The sequence below is a fragment of the Bactrocera dorsalis genome, chromosome 1 (assembly GCF_023373825.1).
Source record: "Bactrocera dorsalis isolate Fly_Bdor chromosome 1, ASM2337382v1, whole genome shotgun sequence".
NCBI lineage: Eukaryota > Metazoa > Arthropoda > Insecta > Diptera > Tephritidae > Bactrocera > Bactrocera dorsalis.
The window spans coordinates 57,362,674-57,387,760 of NC_064303.1; the positions used below are offsets into that span (position 1 = coordinate 57,362,674).

Genomic DNA, 25,087 nt, shown 5'->3' on the forward strand with positions numbered 1-25,087 from the left:
AAGTTATCAATAGTTATTTTTTGAACTGTAACCCTTGCAACTTTTGATTTGTTTAATATGAAATAAATGCAAAGAAATAATTCAATGAAATTGACGGATATCAAAATGAGCAACATATGTATGTACATAAATGAAAAAAAAACTGTGTCAATGTAACGGGTGGGCCATCTAACGTTTTAAATTTGAATTATCTATATTTTGACATTGGAAACGTCAAATACCATTCGGAAAGTGACAAATATTCAGTAGAAGTCTAAAATTTACGAAATGGGTCCCTGTTCGCTATTTTACAGTTCGCAGATTGGGCAGAAGATTGTTTGACCGAGGATGGTCAATTTTACCGAAATCATCTTTTCGGACGAGGCTCATTTCCAACAGAGAATTGCGGCATTTGGGGCACAGAAAACCCGCACGTAATCGTCGAGAAGCCAATGCACCCAGCACGAACCACTGTATGGTGCGGATTTTGGTCTGGTGGAATCATCGGCCCATTTTTCTTCGAAAATGAAGAAGGAACTGTAACCATCAATGGTGAGCGATATCGAGCTATGTTAACCGAATTTTTCTTCAAGCAGATTGAAGAGGGAGACTTGGACAACATTTTGTTCCAGCAGGACGGCGCTACGTGCCATACAGCAAACGCTACACTCAATCTTTTACGCCCTATCTTCGAAATTTAAAATTTTATGTGGTCCACCCTATATAAGAGTGGTCCCAGGACACTTCCTTGGGGTACACCCGTTCTTATTGGCTGTAACGTAGTACGAGTATACCATTGTCCCTGTTTGATTCGGAATAGCGGTCAGTTAGATGCTGTAGAAAGAGAAGTCTTAATTTATGAAGTAAGCCATAGTGCCATACTCTATCGAACGCTTTCCAAAAGAGAATAATCGGAACGTTTGTTTGGCGATAATTTCTCAATATAATTAGAAATATTTCGGTTTGTAAATAACTTTATTTTGGTACTGAGAACCTTAGTTAAATTGTTCAATTCTATTTTGTATTCAGGAAAACGCGTGATTTGTAATTATTTACGTAATTTTCTCTTTTTCTTTATAAGATCTAAAATGTTTGATGGATTTTTAGTATATACATTTTTTGTTTAGGAACAGGAGTACTTTTCCAAGCCGATTCTTGAATGGTTTTCGTAAATGTAAAAACTTCACCTTCTAAAATATCAATATTGTACTCCCAATCCGTATGCTTATTAGAAAGATAAGGCGATATGCCGATTTCTTGTAGATGCCCATTTAGGGATAGATATACTGGCGAGTGGTCCGAATTTAAGTCCAATCCATTTTCCATAGTAATGACGATCTTGGATATTTGTCGAGTAAAGAAAAAGTCGATCAAGTCAGGTAATTTTCTTGTGTCGGAAGCCCAATAAGTCGGCTTGCCATTAGACATGAAGTCGCATCCAGTGGCCATAGCAACTAAAGCAACTTCCAGGAATCTGTAGCATCAAAGCTACGACAACCTGAACTTCACTAAAGGTACAGTATTCGCCCCCTTCCTACACAATGTAAGTGAAACCGAAATTGTTAGCGAGCTAAGTGCACAAGGTGTAGTTGCCGCTTTAAAATTTCAGAGGAAAAATGAAAACAACCAATTTACTCCAAATGGCGTTGTGTTGCTTACTTTCGATTTGTTCAACTTACCTGGACAAATTGATATTGCCTGGCGTAGAGTCAACGTCAGACAATATATACCAAATCCCATGCGTTGCAAAAATTGTCAATTGCTTGGACATACCATAAAGTACTGCAAAGGAAAAGCAGCTTGTAATATTTGTAGTCTTCCTCCCCACAACCCTCAAAAATGCACACGCACTTTCTGCGCCAACTGCCAGGCTGATCACGCAGCTTCTTCAAAAACAAGTGTCCAAAATATATGCAAGCAAAGCAAATACAAGCAATTAAAACAACAAAGAAATGCACCATGCGTGAAGCTATTAAAATTTATAACTCAACTGTCTCTTTCCCCGAAAACTCGCCTTCTTTCTCAGCGACAGTCTCTCATCAGCAAAATAGCAAGCAAGAAACTCAGCACTTTACTCAACCCCAATTCCCATACCTACCAATTCGCAATCAACTTCTTACGAAAATGCTTCAAACGAACAACAATTATCAGAAAACAATATACAAACTCACATACGAGTACATAATACATAGTTGAAGAACTCTCTTCTCAATTTCCCGATCCCAATTTACACGATCTCACAGCACCCGGCTACTATAAAGAACTTGAGCAAAGTTGTCACGCTCTCATGCAACAACAAAAAACTCACTATCAACCAACAAGTAAAACAATTTCTGACTCAAACTCACCTATAAACTTCTCAACTTACCTCTCAAATACCAACAACACAAGTAACACAGTTTATAACTCAAACAATATCTGTCTTTCTCATGGAGGCGATTCTCTTATGTCCTCAGAAGACGACGAGGCCATGTCTCATTTTGACAAATAACTCAACAAACGAAAATAACTCAAAACACAAATCATATTTCCAAGCTAAACCTTTATTTCTTTTCTTACATCCATGTTTTCCATCTTACAATGGAACATGAATGGTTTCTACAACAATTACCATGAGCTTCAGCTCTTGGTGCAATCCCACTCACCCTCAGTAATTCTACTAAATGAAACGCATTTACCTTACAATGCGAATGCAGTTCACCCGAAGCGCTATTCAGGCATATTCCAAAACTTGTCAAACATAACTTCAAGTAAACAAGGTGTCGCAGTGTTGGTTAAAAAAGGCTTGCCTTTTAAAAGAATAATGTTTCAATCCTCAATATCTGCTATTGCCATCGAGGTTGATTTAGGGTTTAAACTTAATATAATTTGCGCCTACATACCGCCGACACAAACCTTTTCAAACGCAGACATAATATACTTGCTGCAACAAGTCTCATCACCTGTTATACTCGCAGGTGATCTTAATGCTTGGAGTTCAATATGGGGATCTCCAAAAGAAAACACAAGAGGAAAACACATTGAAGATACTTTGCTCACTTCCGACCTCATTTGCCTTAACGATGGTAGTGCAACCCATTTTTCAACTCATGGCACATTCTCGCATCTTGACCTCACCTTTTGCTCAGCATCCCTTGCCACAAATTGCAGTTGGAGTTTGTCAAGCGACTTACACGGTAGCGATCACTATCCAATTATCTGCAAAATCAACACGCAGCGATATCGTTCCAAATTCAAACCAAAATTCATATTTAAAACTATCTTCGCTGACTGGCGTAAATTTTCAGATCTATGTGAAGAGGCAAATAACAAAATACCCATCTCTAATAACAATAATAGAGAAGCTGCTCTTATTCAAAAAATTATTCGCTCCGCAGCAAATCTGTCTATACCACATACAAATGGTAGAAAATCCGAGCACAATGTACCATGGTGGAACGCCAATCTAGCGTCTCTTAGATCAAAGAAGCAACAGGCATGGCACGAATACAAACGTTGTCAAACGCTTGAAAACTTAATAGAGTACAAGAGATCGAACGCTAATTTTCGACGCATGACTAAAGAAGCGAAACAACTCTGCTTCCAAAAGTTCACAGCGAATATCAATTCTGCTTCCTCCCCCAAAAAAATATGGAATGAAATAAATTTATTGACAGGTGGTACTAAAAATTCGTATATCCCACGGATTAACACTCCTGTTGAACCGCTAATCATGTCTGAACAAATTTCGAATTTCTTTGCAAACCACTTTTTTGCCGCGAGTTCTGATGAACACTTTAGCTTTCAAATTCGTAATAGCAAAGCATCAATTCCAGAGAGCTTCACTGATACAACATATGACCTTTCCTCAACTGCAAAAATGTTAGAATCGAGAATCTCGCTTTCTGAATTTAAATATGCTCTTTCCTCAGTAAAAGGGAAAACGCCTGGGTTAGATAAAATATCTTACCCAATGCTGGAAAACCTTCCGATTTCAATTAAGATACGTCTAGTTGAACTGTATAATAACATCTTTGACACCGCTGTTTATCCACAATTCTGGAAAACATCAAACATAATCCCGATACTAAAACCCGGAAAATTATCAACTGATGTCAACAGTTATCGTCCTATCTCTTCTTTGAGTTGTCTCGGGAAAGTCTTCGATAAGATCATTGGAACTCGTCTGGCGTGGTTCGCGAGAAGAAACAACTTAATTAGCCCCGTCAAGTTGCTTACAAGAAAGGTCATGGTACCATGGACACTTTACTTTTATTCGATAATTTTGTGACCACTGCTTTGTCTAGCAAAAATCACGTATCGTTGTTGTCGTTAGATTTCCAAAAGTCATTTGATCGCATAGGAATGCACGTTATATTAAAACAACTACAAAAATGGAAGGTTGGCCCCAAGATTTTAAATTTCATTAAATCTTTTCTTACTAACAGGAAACTATCAGTGACGGTTAATGGTTTCCTCTCACCAACGCGCAATTTATCAAACGGCACTTCTCAAGGTTCACTCCTTTCCGCCCTACTTTTTGTTATCGCATTCGATAAATTAAGCAACCTTTTATCCAAGCACAAGAAAATAGAGCATCAAATCTATGCAGATGATGTCCTCATCTTCTCAAAGGTCAACGATATCTCTGCTGTGCAAAAAATTTTTAAAAATGTTCTAAACGGCATTGCAGCATGGTCCACAACTTTGATCCACTCCTCTCACTAGAAAAAACCAACCTGCTACATATATGTCGAAAGAGGACGCCGTGTAACATTATACTCAATGTTGAAAATCATACAATTAAGACTAAAGATAGCTTAAAGATACTAGGATTAATCGTAGACTCCAAATATTGCTTTAAGCAACATTGTAATTATATTGGAAGTTCCTTAATATCTAGATTAATAGCGGGATTCTGTAACCAGTCTCTAGTCTCTATTTGAGACATTTTGAGGCAAAGTCTCAATTTGAGACTAGTTACTATTCACTAAACAGTCTCTAGCGTTAGTCTCAAAATATTGAGACCTGGTAGTTAGCCGGTCACAAAACTACAAAGAGCTCTTGTCTGCCATTTTGAATATACTGAATAGAGATCATCATAGATATTAATCGATTGTCGTATTTTTATATTTTGTAAGCAACTCAAACACGAAAAAGTTAAAAATAAATAAATTTTACATAAATTTCGTAAATATTATGAAACAAAGTCAACATATATTTTCATTTTTATTGAAAAGTATGTTTTTTGACGATGTTATAGAAAATTTAATATTTGTTATCGACATATTTATTTCCATTCAAGTGTAAAAACATCTCTGAATGATGAAATGTAATAGATTTTGTGACTGTCACTTACAGAATAGCAAAATCGGCTCAAGTCTCAAAAATTGTCTCTAACTCAAAATCTCAAATTTAGAGACTTGAGACTGTCTCACGTTACAGAATCGCACGGTAAATATTATTAAGTATCTTTCATACAAACATAGCTATATACATTCTGCTACGCTTATCAATGTTGTCAGAGCTCTACTACTACCGAAAGTTGATTACGCCCTGCCGATCTATGGACACTGTGCAAAATCTACAATCTCCAGAATCTCAGCTCCCTATCATGCAGCTATCCGCCGAAGTCTCAAGGCTTTTCCAACTTCACCAACGAAATTTCTATTGGCCGAATCTGGCCTACCGAGCATATCCAACAGAGTGTCCGATACAACAAATAGTGTTCTTGGAAAACTACTTGACGCTACAAACACAGCGTTAGCAAATGCATTCAACAACGTAATTTCACGTAAAAGGCAGCTGAGGATCCCATCAGCGTTATCGAGATCTCTTGTTTTCGTCAAGGAGAATTTCATATCTGTTTACCGAGAGAAAAGAGTTGTTGAAACTTCGGTCTATAGAGCATCATTCTCAGATGCAGTCGAAACTTACAGCGCTACTGGATGGGATTTTATATTCACTTGGCTGTAACAAACAAAGATGGAGATGCAATATGTCAGTGGCTTCTTTATCCCATGTGCACAATTTTTACTACTGAAGCTTTAGCAATTGAGTTGGCGGTCGAGTACGCGAAAAAAAAAAAATAAGCATCACTGCAATCAAATCCCCTTCCAACACGAATAAAATAATTTCCTTCATTAGGAACTCATTAATCGCAGCACCAAACAAAATTAAGCTAATGTGGATCCTTGGTCATGTCGGAATCTTCGGAAACGAACGAGCTGACATCGCTGCCAAAAATGTGATAAAGTCTCCTGCACTAACTCTTAACCGTCTGACCAAATCCGATCTGCACAACGCTATAAAAAACGAAAGACTTAAACTCGATTTAACTGATTGGGCAATCCAAGGTCATCACTACTGCAAACTAAACCCAAAGAGAGTTACACCTTCTCATCCAGCAAGCTTGCCAGCAAATGTTCTGAAGCCATACATTCGTCTTAGGCTGGGGCATACAATATTTACTCATTCTCATCTTTTAACTAGAGGTAACCCATCCTGCTGCCCTCTGTGTGGGGGTGCAACACAGTACAACACATGATTGCATTAGCGCCTCAAACAATGACATTGGTCAATAAAACTCCGGGGTTAATCAAGAGAAGTGATACCGATAATTGCCCCTGATAAAAGCCCCTGATTTTATTTCTGTGGCCAACCGTAGCTACGTCAACTTTAACAAAACAAAGGTCGGCTTCACCGAATTAACTGAGAGCACCATCAATGCATTATCCTTTACCACGTACATATGTATGTGTATAATCTAAATAGCTGTAAAATATCAATGCGCTGCACAGTGGGGCAGAATGAGCTAAAAGTTGGCATCAACTAAACGGCTTAAGCTAGGAAGTTGGAAATTGGTACCCTGATTCCTCTTACTAAAGTAAGTATGTGTAGCAAATTTCAGAATATTGCGCTTACAACCGAAGTTTTTAGACTGTATCAGATTTACCTGAACCGTTCATATCGTCACCTAAAATGCAAAAGGCCGTAACTAACATTTTTAGTATTTTACAGGAGAAGCAAAAAACGTTATAGATTAAAGACTACTTAAAGCTAAATATCCAAATTGTAGATTTAAGCTTAGAAAACAAAGACGGATTTGTTTCTGAAAACCAAATTAATTGGAAAAAAGCAGTTTTTAAGAAATGTTAGTTACGGCCTTTTGCACTCTATTTTTCTGAAACCAAAAAGCCGTAACTACTTGAAAAAAATTGTGTATAAAATGAAAGCAATGGTTAAAATAAGAAAATGTGCTTTTAGGCTGTAACTAAAAAAGTTTTTAACAAGTTATGTCTTTTTGTATCTATTTATTGTAAGTATTTTAACACAAAAGAAATTATTTAATTAATACATTTAATTCGAGAAAATAAAATTAAATTAAACTAGTTAAGAAAAACAAAATAATTCATTTGAAAACAACAAAACCTGCAATACAAATAGCAAATTAGAATAGGTTTAAGATGTAAAGGGTATATTATCAAAAAGTCAATTTTGAATTTTTTGTTAGTTACGGCCTTTTGCATTTTAGGTGACGATATAGTGATTGGTGGCGACTGCTTTATTTTATTTATATATTTATATTGCTACTTTCATCACTAGACCAATTTTCGATTTGTTGACCGTCATCATCGTAAATATCATATTCTTCATCGTTATTAGGAATAAGTGGACATATCAATAATTCCAATACTTCAGTTGGTAACTTTTGGTTATTAGTTCTTTTGAATTTTCTCTTTGAACTTATTACCGGATCAGACCTTAGCATAAATTAATTGAATATGTCAATATTAGTTTCCACACGGTCGCATTTTCTTGAATGGTGTTCGCGATATCTTTTAAAATCCTTGTTGCAAGCCTCTTGTGCTTCTTCCGATAATTGGCCGATTGGTAGTAAAGCGTGAGAAATTATTTCAGGGCCATGTATTAAAAACTTATGCATTGTTGGAGGCATACGATACCAAGGGTATTTATCCACAAAGTACCTAGCAGTGTCCTGGCAATACTTCGTGAACTTTTCAAAATTTATTTCATGTCCGCTGGCTACAGTTATTAATATATTGTGCAATCTTTTAATCAAAGTTAAATCCAATTTTGTAATTTCAGCCAAAACCTCTGCCTCCCTAAAGAATCGTCGCGCTGTGTTGCCATCATTAGAATTTCCAAACCCTGGCTTTGGAACATCAACAATCAAACCGCAGCGTTTTTTAAATTCGTTTTGTATTCGTTTTTTATTTTCTGCAACAATATTTTTTTTCAAGTCATTTCGAAATTGCCATTTTTCTACTGGCAGTTTATATGACAGATGCAGAAGACACTCAAAGAATCTTATCTATCCGTGCAATATTGATAATCCAAAGCTTAAGATATCTGCATGTATTTTTCATTTTGTCAATATTGTTAACATCTTTTGATGTTGCACTACAAATGTAGCACTTTTGAGTGGATATCGTCTGGGTTATCGCATTACAAACTTTCCCATCCACCATAGTAAAAAGTAAAGCGTGCTCAACTTCAATAGATTTTCCATCACATATCGTTTTAGATTTTTTAAGATTTCCAAACTCTTCAGTAACTCTGTTTTTCTCCGCTATTGAAACTTCAAAGCATTCCTTAATAAATTCAATTTTCAAAGGCCTGCAATAGCGCGTCGATTTTGCCAAACAACTTTTTCGCCCAACACAATACGAATAGGCACAATACTAGTTATGAAAACAGCAGATTCAGAAGCTTCAATACCATGAAATACTTGCTTATATGAGCTATGGCCTGAGCTACCATCGAATACCCACTTTGTGTACATACGCAATTTGTGTAAATCCTTTGCGGAAATGGAATCTAATACAGTCCTCTGTGCAATAATCAGACGACATATTGTGTGGTCCAGTAAGGATTGTAAAGTTGCACAGACAAGCGTATTAGTTGCCTTGATGTGTTCATTACATAACATTTCTGTTTTTCTTCCTGTATTACTTTATAGGAAGGAAATTTATCCCGAGCAGCCAATCTTATTATATTGTACTGATTCCTTGTCAACTTGGCATCTACCACGACAGCCAAAGCTTCTTCACCTGACAAACAAGTACTTTCGTAATGGCCTGATGAAGGAGGATGGAGTCATGTGTAGAAGTTCACGCAAGTGAGGAAAGTTCTCTGATTGCCATTCACTTGGGAGTGTCCAGAAACGATTCTTTTACATGTGACTCAAGCAGCTCACGACTTCCGGTCTTTGACCAAGTATCCTCTGGGTAGCCTAAGAACATCCGTTTGAAGGCGAGCTAACGTGAGAAGGCGAAACATCCCCTGCATTGGGTTGTGCGCTGGGTTTGGGACCCGCCAAAAAAACACCCCCAGTGAATAGTCATAACCAGCCTCGGATGAGAGACCCCCCTTTTGATGACGATCATGGCAAACGAAATAAGGACTACGAATTGAGGGCATGCCCCTGGAATGTCCGGTCCCTTAACTGGGAAGGAGCCACTGCCCAGCTGGTTGATGTCCTCGTGAAAACAAAGGCTGACATCACCGCCGTCCAAGAAATGCGATGGACGGGACAAGGACAGAGACGAGTAGGTCATTGTGACATTTACTACAGTGGCCATATAAAGGAGCGCAGGTTTGGTGTGGGTTTCGTGGTGGGAGAGACTCCGTCGCCGAGTACTATCATTCACTGCGATGAATGAACGTCTAGCCATAATCCGCATCAAAGCGAGGTTCTTCAACATATCGCTGATTTGCGCCCACGCCCCGACGGAAGAGAAGGACGATGTGACCAAAGATGCCTTTTATGAGTGCTTGGAGCGCACTTATGTGAGATGCCCCCGTCACAATGTAAAAATCGTGCTTGGCGACTTCAACGCCAGGGTGGGCAAAGAAGGTATCTTTGGTACTACGGTCGGTAAATTCAGCCTCCACGACGAAACTTCACCAAATGGGTTGAGGCTGATCGACTTCGCCGGGGCCCGAAATATGGTTATCTGTAGTACTAGATTCCAGCATAAGAAGATCCATCAAGCTACCTGGCTATCTCCGGATCGAAAAACTACCAACCAAATCGATCATGTTGTGATAGACGGAAGACACGTCTCAGTGTTTTAGATGTGCGTGCGCTCCGAGGTCCTAACATCGACTCGGACCACTATCTTGTTGCAGCTAAGATTCGCACCCGCCTCTGTGCAGCAAAAAACGCACGCCAACAAACACAAGGAAGGTTCGACGTCGAGAAGCTGCAATCACAACATACAGCCGAACGATTCTCTACTCGGCTTGCACTCCTGCTCTCTGAGAGCACTCGTCAACAACTCGGTATAAGGGAACTGTGGGACGGCATTTCAAACTCTTTACGTACAGCTGCAACCGAAACCATTGGTTTTCGGAAAGTGCAAAAGAACAGCTGGTACGACGAGGAGTGCCGTGCCGCAGCGGAGAGAAAACAGGCTGCCTACCTCGCAACGTTACGATCGACCACAACACGTGCGAGATGGGATAGATACCGAGAGTTGAAGAGGGAAGCGAGACGCATTTGCAGACAGAAGAAGAAAGAGGCCGAAATGCGTGAGTACGAACAGCTGGATAAGCTGGCCGACAGGGGTAATGCTCGAAAATTCTACGAAAAGATGCGGCGGCTTACAGAAGGTTTCAAGACCGGAGCATACTCCTGTAGAACCCCCCAAGGTGATCTAGTTACCGATGCCCAGAGCATACTTAGATTATGGAGGGAACACTTCTCCAACCTGCTGAATGGCAGTGATAGCACAACACCGGGAGAAGGCGAACCCGATTCCCCAATCGATGACGATGGAGCAGACGTTCCATTGCCCGATCATGAAGAAGTTCGAATAGCAATTGCCCGACTAAAACACAACAAAGCGGCAGGGGCCGATGGATTGCCGGCCGAGCTACACGGCGGCGAAGAACTGATAAGGAGCATGCATCAACTTCTTTGTAAAATATGGTCCGACGAAAGCATGCCCAACGATTGGAATTTACAGTACCTGTCCAATAAATTACGAACGAGAGCAAAAAAACAAAAATATATATATATATATATATGGCGACAAAATATTGAATATGATTCAATACAAAAATATAATAATTTAAGTTTAATGTATATAGCATATAAAAAACAATTTTTTTCTAAATTTAGCCAAATATTTATGTTTTTATTAATGATTAAAGTTAGAACTATTTTTCACTTCGTTCGTAATTTATTGGACAAGTACTGTAAGTGTGCTATGCCCAATCCATAAAAAAGGAGACCCCACAATCTGCGCCAACTACCGTGGGATAAGCCTCCTCAATATCGCATATAAGGTTTTGTCGAGCGTATTGTGTGAAAGATTAAAGCCCACCGTCAACAAACTGATTGGACCTTATCAGTGTGGCTTCAGACCTGGTAAATCAACAACCGACCAGATATTGACCATGCGCCAAATCTTGGAAAAGACCCGTGAAAGGAGAATCGACACTCACCACCTATTTGTCGATTTCAAAGCTGCTTTCGACAGCACGAAAAGGAGCTGCCTTTATGCCGCGATGTCTGAATTTGGTATCCCCGCAAAACTAATACGGCTGTGTAAACTGATGTTGAGCAACACGAAAAGCTCCGTCAGGATCGGGAAAGACCTCTCCGAGCCGTTCGATACCAAACGAGGTTTCAGACAAGGTGATTCCTTATCGTGCGACTTTTTCAACCTGCTTCTGGAGAAAATAGTTCGGGCTGCAGAACTCAACAGAGAAGGTACCATCTTCTATAGGAGTGTACAACTGCTGGCGTATGCCGATGATATTGATATCATCGGCCTCAACACCCGCGCCGTTAGTTCTGCTTTCTCCAGACTGGACAAGGAAGCAAAAGAAATGGGTCTGGCAGTGAACGAGGGCAAGACGAAATGTCTCCTGTCATCAAACAAACAGTTGTCGCACTCGCGACTTGGCACTCACGTCACTGTTGACAGTCATAACTTTGAAGTTGTAGATAATTTCGTCTATCTTGGAACCAGCGTAAACACCACCAACAATGTCAGCCTAGAAATCCAACGCAGGATAACTCTTGCCAACAGGCGCTACTTCGGACTAAGTAGGCAATTGAGAAGCAAAGTCCTCTCTCGACAAACAAAAACCAAATTCTATAAGTCACTCATAATTCCCGTCCTGCTATATGGTGCAGAGGCCTGGACGATGTCAACAACAGATGAGTCGACGTTGCGAGTTTTCGAGAGAAAATTTCTGCGAAAGATTTATGGTCCTTTGCGCGTTGGCCACGGCGAATATCGCATTCGATGGAACGATGAGCTGTACGAGATATACGACGACATTGACATAGTTTAGCGAATTAAAAGACAGCGGCTACGCTGGCTAGGTCATGTTGTCCGGATGGACGAAAACACTCCAGCTCTGAAAGTATTCGACGCAGTACCCGCCGCGGGAAGCAGAGGAAGAGGAAGACCTCCACTCCGTTGGAAGGACCTGGCCTCGCTTGGAATATCCAATTGGCGCCACGTAGCGAAAAGAAGAAACGACTGGCGCGCTGTTGTTGACTCGGCTATAATCGCATAAGCGGTGTCTACGCCAATTAAGAAGAAGAAGAAGATGAAGTGTTTGAACACATATTTGCGCTATCATAATTCGGAGATAAGCTTTTGATCAAAAGTTTTGATGCCTTCACTTTACCCGATTCCCTTAATTTCATTTGAGTAGCATAACTCAGGACATCAACTGGCGTAGATTCCCTCAACTCTTTTGTTTTCATTCGTTTGGTACGCTCTGAGCTTTCTTCAAAAGATCTCTCAGGCCGACCACCTTTTTGGCTTGAATTTTTCATAAAACAAATTGAGCAATCCAGCCATGTTTTATTAATTTCATTAAAAACGTCTATTTTTCGGTACGATTAGTTCCAACGAAGTTTAAATTCAGACTTCAGGCGGTTCAATGTTTTATTCAATTCTTCTTTAGTCACTTGCTGAAATTTTCTTTGTTTTTCCAATTCATTTAAAAAAAAAATAAACTTTTCATTAGTTGTGATTTTTTCACAACTAAATATTATTTGAATGTGCTCCCTACGATTGACAAAAATTGTTTTTGAACTAACACCTAAAATGAAAAGTTAAATCAACCACTAAGAGATTATAAAATTAAGATAGTATGGCAAAGCTGGATTCTATTTGACGATTTACAACTAAAATAATAAAGATCAATGCAGTTCACATTTGTACTTGTAGTTGACGTTTGACAAACAAATAATCAAAACAAAGTAAAAAAAAGCTTCGAACTAAATTACAACAAAAGGTAGTACATAGGCACATACATAAATGCGAGCAAATGCCAAAACGCAAAAAATCCGCACAATTTTTTTTTTCCAATTAAGTACATAAAAATACATATTATAGGATAATTAAAAAATTTCCGGCCGATCATGCCGGGCTCACTAACTTTTCCAATTATTAAAACTTAAACTGTAGGAAAATAAACTTATTAAGATAGGTTTCCGAAAAAAACGACCAAAATGTGAAAATCACAATTACGCACAAAGTGAACATAAATGAATCTTTATAAATACCCGATGAATATGGTTCCATAATTAAAGTTGCTAAATTATAATAAGCGACTGGAAAATATATATTCAAACTGTGAATAGAAAATGCGCAAAAATCAAACTGCACTTATTGCGAAAATAAGCTCTGTGTTTGTAAGGCTCTAAAAAGAGAGGTGGTGGAAATGACATTGAAAAACCGTTGGTTTATTGTTGCTATTATATTCATAAATCCAAAGCAATAAACGAAAAGTGCTACCGGCTATTTTGAAAAAATTAGTTTTTGCCAACTTTTCTGGTCTGCTGCCCCTTTATGCTTTGGTATCTGAAGAATGCAATAAAAATAAAATACATATTTACACATGCGTATGTACACTAACCATGCACACATATACAGTACTTGTCCAATAAATTACGAACGAGAGCAAAAAAAACAAATATATATATATATATATATGGCGACAAAATATTGAATATGATTCAATACAAAAATATAATAATTTAAGTTTAAAGTATATAGCATATAAAAAATAATTTTTTTCTAAAATTAGCCAAATATTTATGTTTTTATTAATGATTAAAGTTAGAACTATTTTTTACTTCGTTCGTAATTTATTGGACAAGTACTGTACACATGTACCTAGTTAAGAGATTAGAATTAAGAAATGTATTGACGAAACAGATTTAAATAAAGAATTTCAGAGTCAAACGTGAACTCTCACAGTACGGATTAAAAAGAAGTGTTTTTCTGTACATTTTGGTCCTTCGATCCTCTTTTTGAAAAAGAATCGAGCAAGTGCAAGTACTAGAAGCCTCTTAAAAGAAAAAGAGCATTACTTAGCCAAATAAAAATAAATGTAAGCCGGAATAGGCTATATATATATAAAAATTACTTTTCGTAAAAGTTAAAAAACAAGTTTAAAAGCGTCCTTGTAGCTATAACAACAAGAACAGTACAAAAAAAATTATATATATATAATGTATATCTACAAAAACCAACTATAAAGAAGCAAATATGAAGAATTTGCTAACACTACAGAAGAGGTTGGGCGATCTAGCTGCGTTGGAGGAGCAGAAAATTCTGAGCGGAAAGATAAGAAAGGCTTCCTGTCTGGAATATATGGATCATATTCAGATTGTTATGAAAGAGTTTACTGCAAATCATAACAAAATAATGGCTAAGAAGAGTCAAGAAGCAGAGGTTGGGCGATCTAGCTACGTTGGAATTCAAGAAAATGAATTGAATTCTCTCGAGCAAATGAGAGAAGTGGAAAAGATGTTCCGATTGAAGACATCATTAGGTGGAGAAGCTGGGAGATTAATCAACATCTACCAGTAACAGAAACAAATTATGAAGCTGCTTGGCAAATTCTCAAGGAAAGATATGAGAATAGAAGGGTCCAATTCACAGCACAAGTAGACAAACTACTTGATCAACCGGCAGCAAATGGAGAAAGTGCAGCAAGCATGACGCAGCTGTTAGATACCACCAAAGAATGCATTTATGCATTAAAGGGATTAAATCTAAATTTAAATGACGAACAAGCCATCATGGCTCGGATAGTGTTTCGAAAACTAGACAAAAAAAGTCTACGTTTATATGAGCAGAACGTAAAAAAAGTAGGGATATAAAAATACTAGATGACGTCTTCAGTTTTCTGGAGCAGCAATACCAAGCTCTAGGAGCAATACGAGACAGAAAACCAGCTAAATGGAATAATCAAAAGCAGCCCCAGCGAACAGCTACATTTTACACAGCGGCACAAAAAATTGTGTATACTGCAAGGTTCCTGGCATCAAATTGGTGAATGCAAAGTTTCAGATATTGACTACGATGAATCGAGAAAATTCATAACAAACAACAAGCTACAACATTTGCCTTGATCACGTATGTATATGAAGGCAAATATAGTAATAAGAAGTGCAATAAGTGCGAAAGAAATCATTATAATTTATTGCACTTCAATGAATTCCAAAAAGGAAATGAAGAAAATATCACAAAAACATCTTCCACAATGATGACGAAACATTCCTAGCAACAGCACAGATAAGGATGAAGGCAGCAAATGGAGAGTATGTGACATTGCAAGCTCTAATCGGTCAAGGATCCCAAAAGACTACTGTTTCGCGAAGAAGCAGCTCAAATACTTCATTTACCAAGAAGAAGAGAAGTAACTGAACTACAAGGTTTAGGAAATACCACAGTGGGAGTGCTCAAATTTAAAATCAACATTAAAATCAAGGCGAGATTCCTAAGCAACGAGGCGTACAATGTCGAAGCACTAATTTTGCCGAAATGAGCGAGTGCTCCACCAGACAAAACGGATCGAATCGATATTGTCATTGAAAGTGACATTTAAGCCGACATACTAGAAGAAGGAATATTTAAAAAGGATCGAGTACTAGGTCAAGCCACGATATTGTCGGGAGTTTTACAACAACCGAGAAAAAACAATACAATTTTAGCGGCGGTTACCACAACATTGGAGAAGTTTTGGGAAATAGAAGACACCACAACTCCAGCAGATACAGCAGATGATGGTGAGTGCCTAAAAATTTTTGAAAAAACAACAGTGAGAGATGAAAATAATTGATTTGTCGGTAATCTACCTTTTAAACAAGAAAAAGAATTTGGGCGATTCTCGCAAACAAGCTATGGCGAGGTTTCTTAATCTTGAAAAAAGGTTCGCTACAAATGAGAACAATATGTGCAATTTATGAAAGAAATATTCAGAAATGGGCCACATGGAAAAAGCAAGTGAAAATAGATGCGGAAAATACTATTTGCCACATCAAGCAGTGATTCGAGAAGACAGTAGAACGACTAAACTACGAGTAGTTTGCGATGCCTCTGCAAAAACTACAAATGGAAATAGTTTAAGGGGGGAGCCTGCTTTAGAAACTTCAAAAAATCGAATATTTTTTCTTTGCTTAAATCTCTTTAAAAAATATCTAAGAATATGTCCCCAAAGTTATAGATGGGAATTCGAAATATTTTCGAAGCTAGAAGGAAAATAGCGACCGAGCGTCTAGCAGATATCTGAGCGATTGAGCAGAAAGCGAAAACTTTGACGGGCGATTTCTCGGTTTTTCATTTTTATGATTTTACTGGATTGGCGGGCAAGATAGGAAAAAAAGTAAACGTCCTATCGAAACGAATCAAAATGCGTTGTATTTGGAATTAAATTCTCTCCTAGGTGAACCTAAAATACCTTAAGAAAGTTAACATTAATCAGGTTTTTAAACGATTTAAAGTAAATTTTTCTTTTAATGCATTTTTCTTTTTTAATCTGCGAAAAATTGTTTAATTTTTCTATTTTTGTTGAATTTTCTTGGTTTTCCTAAGAATTACACTATTGAAAATTAAGGATTTCTTTTGTTTTTTTGCTTCAGATGAAAATTGCGACCTGCATCTTTCCCGCCACACAGAAATTGAACACTCAAGGCGACTCCGTAAATTTCTTCAAACATGAAGAATATCTAACGTACAATAATAAAAAAATTGAGAAAACTCTTCAAATATATAAGAATAACCTTAAAGTTTCATTTCAATCAGACATTTCTTTCCTTTCCAAAAAAATCCTTGAAAATATAGATTTTTTGAAGCCTCTAAAGTAGGCACCCCCTTAAATGACATCCTCTTCATAGGACCGAGACTCCAAAAAGATATATTTCACATTATAGTCAAATGGAGACTTTGGCAATATGTATTAACAAGTGATATTGAAAAGACGTTTCGACAAATTAAAATAACAGATAGTGATCAAGATTACCAACGTTTATTGAGGAGAGCAACAAAACGAGAGCCGGTAGAAGAATTCAAACTACAAACAGTTACATATGGGACAGCATCAGCTCCTTTCTTGGCAACGAGAACTCTACAAGAAATTGCCAAATTATGCGAACCCCACAACTATTTGCTTTCAAACATCATTAAAAACGACTTCTAACGGGTGATTTTTTTGAGGTTAGGATTTTCATGCATTAGTATTTGACAGATCACGTGGGATTTCAGACATGGTGTCAAAGAGAAAGATGCTCAGTATGCTTTGACATTTCATCATGAATAGACTTACTAACGAGCAACGCTTGCAAATCATTGAATTTTATTACCAAAATCAGTGTTCGGTTCGAAAATTTTTTATCGACAAATTTTGTTCAGCGATGAGGCTCATTTCTGGTTGAATGGCTACGTAAATAAGCAAAATTGCCGCATTTGGGGTGAAGAGCAACCAGAAGCCGTTCAAGAACTGCCCATGCATCCCGAAAAATGCACTGTTTGGTGTGGTTTGTACGCTGGTGGAATCATTGGACCGTATTTTTTCAAAGATGCTGTTGGACGCAACGTTACGGTGAATGGCGATCGCTATCGTTCGATGCTAACAAACTTTTTGTTGCCAAAAATGGAAGAACTGAACTTGGTTGACATGTGGTTTCAACAAGATGGCGCTACATGCCACACAGCTCGCGATTCTATGGCCATTTTGAGGGAAAACTTCGGACAACAATTCATCTCAAGAAATGGACCCGTAAGTTGGCCACCAAGATCATGCGATTTAACGCCTTTAGACTATTTTTTGTGGGGCTACGTCAAGTCTAAAGTCTACAGAAATAAGCCAGCAACTATTCCAGCTTTGGAAGACAACATTTCCGAAGAAATTCGGGCTATTCCGGCCGAAATGCTCGAAAAAGTTGCCCAAAATTGGACTTTCCGAATGGACCACCTAAGACGCAGCCGCGGTCAACATTTAAATGAAATTATCTTCAAAAAGTAAATGTCATGAACCAATCTAACGTTTCAAATAAAGAACCGATGAGATTTTGCAAATTTTATGCGTTTTTTTTTTTTTAAAAAGTTATCAAGCTCTTAAAAAATCACCCTTTACATGGACGATTTAATGACAGGAGCAGATTCAATAGATGAATGTAAGGCCATTCAGTATGAAATATCGAAACAACTACAAAAATATGGATTTCACTTAAGGAAGTGAAAAGAAAAATTGAAAAAAAAACATTAAAAAAAAAAAATTAAGAATTACAGTTTCTCTAAATAAATTTTTAGGAAAAAATACTTTTTTCCCTTCATACATTCATTTTTAACTTCGAAAGTGTTGCACATATAGGAAAGCGGTATAGAAACAGATTAGAGAAACTTCGATTTCGCCATTTTATTTCGACTGTCAAAGAGAGCGCGTCATATATAATAAGTAAAGCAACAACTTCCGAACTCATGTTTAAGCAACGAAGTGAATATTCAAAATGAAGTTGGCCTCAAAATTGTATTAAAAGTTGCGTCGTATGTAGCGACAAGGGCAATTTCTAGCCCAACTCAATCAATCAACTAATTGGTGCGTGTATGCCTTCCATAACATAAGTGTTCCGTGTTGTCAAATAATAAGTGTTACCTTATCCCAAACGATTGAAAACAATAAAAATAAATACAAAAAAAAACTCAAATTCAGGAAAAAAATAAACCTGACCGATCCAACACCGGGGTGTGTCAGGTTTTTTTTTTGAGTAAAACTCATTTTGGCGTTGGCGGCCGCCCTTCAAAAAAAAAAAATAACCCTGGCCGAACCAACACTGGGGTGTGTCAGATTTTTTTTTTTTTGAGTAAAACTCCTTTTTGCGTTGGCGACCGCGCTTCAAAAAAATAACCCTGGCCGACCCACCACCGGGTGTGTCAGGTATTTTTTGAGTAAAACTCCTTTTTGGCGTCGGCAGCCTGCCCGATGAAAAATCATGATGTATCAAGAAAAGGGGCAATGATTTATGTATTTGGGGTATAATCTTATTTTTTAAATGTGAAATGTGAGTAAAATATAAAATGCTTATTTTAAGCAAATAACTAAATAATTAGTGAAAAATAAATATGTAGAAACAATGTAATGGAGTATAAGTGCATAATATGAAAGAAATAATTACTAGAAATCGAGAAATTGCAAGATAAAGTTGCAAATTTTCAACTTTAAATGCAAATATCGCGAAAACTATAAGTTTGCGGCGGCAATAATTATATACATATGTATATTCTTAATATGGAGCATCAGCTCTATCCAACCAAACCACTTTTAACCCTGAAATCGTGGGATGGTATACTAAGGCCGAACCACCGTAAATTTGCGGCGGCAATAATATAGATTCTTAATCTGGAGCATCAGTTCTATCCAACCATACCACTTTTAACCCTGAAATCGTGGGATGGTATACTAAAGTGGACCCAAAAACCGATAGTAAAAATATTATCTAGAGCTTCTTTTTTATTTATTGTTGAGAAAAGCTCGAAATTCGAGCCTCTTTACTAGAATACCCCCTTAAGAAGTCATTTAGACCACTTCCTTCAAATAACGTGGATAACCTGCACTCTGGTTTCTCTAAAGTCGAATTCTGGGGTTGAGTGTAGTATCGCGCCGGTTAATTTTGGATCACTGTAACTAAACGAGAGAATCAAATTGAAAATTTTAAACACGCATGTATGCTTAAATTATCGAACTTTATTTTAAAACATATTTTATAAAAATCGGTTCACAAGTTTTTCCACAAATTCACTTTAAAAAATGCTATTTTTTGCAAATTTCTAAATATACTAGCATTTTCATCTGTTGTGCATTGTACGAAACCAATTATGGAAACATTTTCACGCACATATATTACTAATGAATTATGAAAACCACTAGTAATGTTTTTATTTACTTTTGTTTGTTAATTTCTTTGTAAATCTTTACATAAAATACACCTTTTTCTGCATTGAGTTCAATAATGCGAAAAACCAAAATGACTGCCTAATTTGAACTGTCAAATTACCGAGAAAGCACGAACAAAAGGGAATAAATTAAGCCCACTTAGCAATAAAGGTATGAAGTGAACGCGAAAAGGTGTTCAATGCTAAAATACTGTGTATGGCGTAGCCGGCGTTGGACCGGCCAGTGTTATTTTTTTAAAGCGCGGCCGAAGGCGGCCAGCGCAGAAAGGAGTACTACACGAAAGTACTTCGGTCAACCCGGGTATTCGCTCGACCAGGATTATTATATTAGAGCGCGGCCGAAGGCCGCCAACGCAAAAAGGAGTACTACACTTTTCCGAAAACGTGCACCAATTTTCACGGGAAAGGTCTTAAAATACTCGTTTTTAGACTCGTATATTGAGAATATCGATATTTTAATTTATTTTTATTTTTCCAATTATTATTATTTTTCTATTATGTATTTCTCATTGGAAAAATAAGAATAAATTAAAATATCGATATTTTCAATATTCGAGTTTGAAAGAAAATTGGTAAAAATGAGAAATACACAATAGAAAAATAATAATAATTGGGAAAATATAAATAAATTAAAATATCGATATTCTCAAAATTTGAGGATGATCGAGACGTGTAAAGCGCAAAAGTGAATTTATCATTTCGGGAAATATGATGTTTTTTGAAAAAAAAACAAAGAAAATATTGATTTTAAAGGCACGCGCCATACATATTCGTAAAGTAGAATTAAAAACGAGTATTTTAAGACCTGTCCCGTGAAAATTGGTGCACGTTTTCGGAAAAGCCGCTCTCCTGAACATTTACCTCAATTAAATACATATGTCAGTCGCAACCGAGTTGTCAAACCGTACGGTCGCATTTTTCTTTTTCTCTCGCGGTCATTCTAGTGGTGTCTGTGTTATAACGCTACTTTACAGTTGTGCACAAATAACTTTTTTACTGTTAATTTCTCGCTGTATTTATTTCTTATTGTTAACTGGTGCTACATTTATAAATTTTTGCATACATAAAAAGTAATATTTTCACAATGCCCTCTGGGGCCAACAATCTGGGTGATAATAGGTTTGCCCTATTATCCTCAGCCCAGAAGACTAAAAGAAAAAAGCCTGAACAAACAACGTTGGACCCATTTCCGGAACTCCCCATTACAAAGAAGGATGACCCCAAATACCTCGTCATTAATTCGCGGGATGCCAGTAAACCTATTACTTCCATCTCCTGCTTCGCGACTTATAAAGGTATTCAATCTATCAGTAAAGATATTAACAACGTCTCGTCACTTCGCGATGGCAGTCTACTCCTCATTGTAAAAAATCAAAAAATTGCTGATAAATTCCTTTCTACTAAGAATCTAAAGCGGCCCACTCACGACAAATTTGTTTGACAAATCTGTTTGAAGACGGTTGAGCACTCACGACAAACCGATTTGACAAACTTTATTTCCATTGTGTGCTTCGCGGAGTTAACATGTCTGATTATAACGCGGATGATGTATTTGCGCTACTAGTAATACACCAGTGCATGAAGCGAAAAAAGCCAAATGCAAAAAAAAAAAAAAAATAATGAAGAAAGAATGGATGAAAGAGTGGTTATGTGAGAAATATAACCACTCACATGTAAAACTATTAAATTCAATGGAGCTGAATTTTTCCACGACTTATCTTTTTGGCATTTATTCTTATAATTTTCACTTTTGCATTGCCATAAGGCCGGTTCATTTTTAAATAATTCAATAAACTCTTCCAAAAAATGTTTGCTCACGCTTGCCATTTTTTTATCCGCTGATGTTTACTCTGCAAAAATTTCAAGCAACTGACCAAATGTTTGTAAACCACGCCACTCACGACAAACGAATCCACAAATCGGTTGTTAGTTTTTGAAATTTGTCGCAAACCTTCAATCCGTTTGACAACATGCCCACTCACGACAAAAACCACCTCAAACTCAAACAGATTTGTCAAACAAATTTGTCGTGAGTGGGCCGCTTAACCGGTGCAGGTGCTGTTGAAGTTGCTCTTCACAGCACCCTTAACTCAGTCAAGGGCACAATTTATGCCCCCTTTATTTGCCAACTTAGCGACGATGAAATAATTGAAGGTCTCAAGGAACAAGGGGTCTCTGCAGTTCACAAGTTTAAGGCGTTCGTGTACCTACTGGTGCCGTATTATTAACATTCAATAAATATACATATTCCTAACAGAATTGATGTAGCCTGGAGAACCCTAGATGTCCGTCCGTACTACCCTAATCCTATGCGCTGCAAGCTATTAGGACACACCGCTAAACACTGCGTAAAAACTCCTTCCTGTGTCATTTGCAACCTTCCTCCTAACCACTCTCCTCCTTCTGATTGCACCAGAGTTTACTGCGCTAACTGCGCAGGTGAACACCCCTCGTTCTCAAATGCTTGCCCTAAATTTATTCAATCGAAAGAAATATTAAAAATTAAAACTATACACAAATGCACCATGCGTGACGCCATTACCATGTATAAAAATCAACTTCCTTCCACCCCATCCCCCCTCTCCTTCGCCAACGTGTCAAAAATGCAAACTAACAGTGATATAAATACAAATTCAAAAAATCCTAATAACAAAGATAATACTTCAATATCAAAAAACTCTAACCTCAATAATAACGCAACCACAACAAAAACTAACAACGATTCATCCTCCACCAACAATCAATTGCATCATATAGAACTTCCAGAAACTTCAAAGAACTCCCCTCTTCTATACCCTCCAACCTTGGATTCTTCCCCCTCCCCATCTTTCTCTCCTCTTTCCAACATCTCATCGCCCTCCTCACACACCTTATCTCCCCTGGCATCTTTTGCCGTCTCCCCTCTTGCTCATAACACCCATCGAACTTCCTCCTCCCTTTCATCTTCGTCATCCTCGTTGATGGAACAATAAATTCCCATAACCTCACATTATTATTTTTTCTTTATTTTTCTATCCACCTTATCCATCCTTCAGTGGAATATGAACGGATACTTAATAATTACATCGAACTCCAACTTTTATAAACTCATCATTATTTGTTCCTATTCCCCTCCTAATGAATCTTTCACTTTAAGTTATTTCAAAAGTTCACTAGTTTAACCTTCTTTTTTCCGATTTCTCTCCTCCATTCTCCTCGTGGCAATCTACTATATCCGCAAGATATAGCCTTAGAATTTGCTCTTCAAAGTCAGTACAATTTTATCTGACTTCCCTAATATCAGTCACCAAAACTATGCTGATGATTTAGTATTATTTTCTAATTCCTCCTATTTGTCCGTTGTTATGTCTTCCTTTTCTAAAATCTTATCCCTCTTATTCCATTGGTTCGGTTCTTCGGGCACGTCAATTTCTTCCTCTTAATCTAAGTTATTACAGATTTGTAAGAAACATCATTGAAATACACCCACACTTACCGTTAATAATATAAATTTAATCTGTACAGATAGTTTTAAGTTCCTAGGCTTAAAATTAGACTCTAAGTATTCATTTAAGCAACATTGTCAATATTAAAGAAAAAGACTATTTGTTACCAACATCTCCGATAAAAACATATTTCCTTAATCTGGACTGCCTTTTTAAAAAATACAATATGGAAGACAGCTTATATAATCTCTATCAACAATGATGATCCTGCTCAGCTTTTAATGAACCCAACTATTATCCCACCAGTCAGCCGAAAGCCTAAGATGCTAGTGCTGCGTACTATAGTTTATATAATAATTTGTTTATTATGTAAGCTTTAATAAAATAAAATAAAAATAAAAAAATACATATGTACATATATACATTGCACTGAAACATTTTGGTTTTCTTTATTTTGATTTCTTGTCCATACGAAAATGTTGGCTGGGTTGCAGTGGTTTCAGTTTGTATGGAAAAATGAGCAAAAACACTGATTTTTGGTCATTTTCAAACGGCTCCCTACAGATCTATAGGGAATCTAGGGGGTCGAAGGAGGGTTTATTAAAAAGTTCGATCCTTCCTCTTTTCAATAAGGTGTCGTGAGGGGGGTAACCCCCCCGTTTTTCACCATAAACGATACTTAACCGGCGCGAAACTAAACATTCCCCAAATTCTGAGTTAAACGAAACAATTTCGATTTATAATTTGTATATTAAAGCTATTAGACCACGCAATTCCAATTTCAGTAACTTCCATATAAGTACAGGTATGCAGAGGCTTGATTGTTCCTTGATACAAATCACCTTCAATGAGTACCACATGAAAAGCCAAAATGCTGTATCGTATAACATTTTACAAAGTCAGACACATATATTCCTGAACATTCTAAGTACTTGGTAAATATAAAAGCACGTACCACGGACAGATTCCAAATTCTTTGCAATGACTGCATTATTATCTTAAGTAATTAAATTTTTCACTCCAATTAAGGTTAGTAATAAAAAAAATTTTATCTAACGACATGTACCGACAAGCAATAACACTTGTCAAGCCAACACCTTACATATTGCCATTAAGTCGGTTCATTTCATATGTAAATAGTTATTTATTTGTTAAATTTAGAATATAGACCCTAAAATTCAAGGTTAAAAAGGGAACGTACGGATAGTTTAATGTGTGGTTCTCCAATTTAGAATGCGTTTAACGCTAGACTTATAAATTTTATATTGAAAATATTAAACAAAACAAAAAGTTTTTTAGCGGGATTTTGTAATCAGTCTCTAGTCTCTATTTGAGGTATTTTGAGCTAAAATATCAATTTGTGACTAGTTACTATTCACTAAACAGTCTCTAGCGTTAATTTCAAAATATTGCCTCAAATTTGAGACATGGTAGTTAGCAGGACATAAAACTAAAAAGAAATATTGC

At 37.1% G+C, this 25,087-nt stretch overlaps 1 protein-coding gene across 1 annotated transcript in view; it reads right to left on the reverse strand.

The window, feature by feature from the left end:
* The window catches only part of LOC105226069 (ATP-dependent Clp protease proteolytic subunit), a 64,008-nt gene extending 39,276 nt beyond the window's left edge, over window positions 1–24,732 (reverse strand). The window contains exon 1 of the mRNA XM_049446168.1: window positions 24,576–24,732. Within this exon, the coding sequence (XP_049302125.1) occupies window positions 24,576–24,611 (36 nt within the window). The 5' untranslated portion in view covers window positions 24,612–24,732. The remainder of the gene's footprint in view (window positions 1–24,575) is intronic.
* Between the last annotated feature and the right edge of the window lie 355 nt (window positions 24,733–25,087).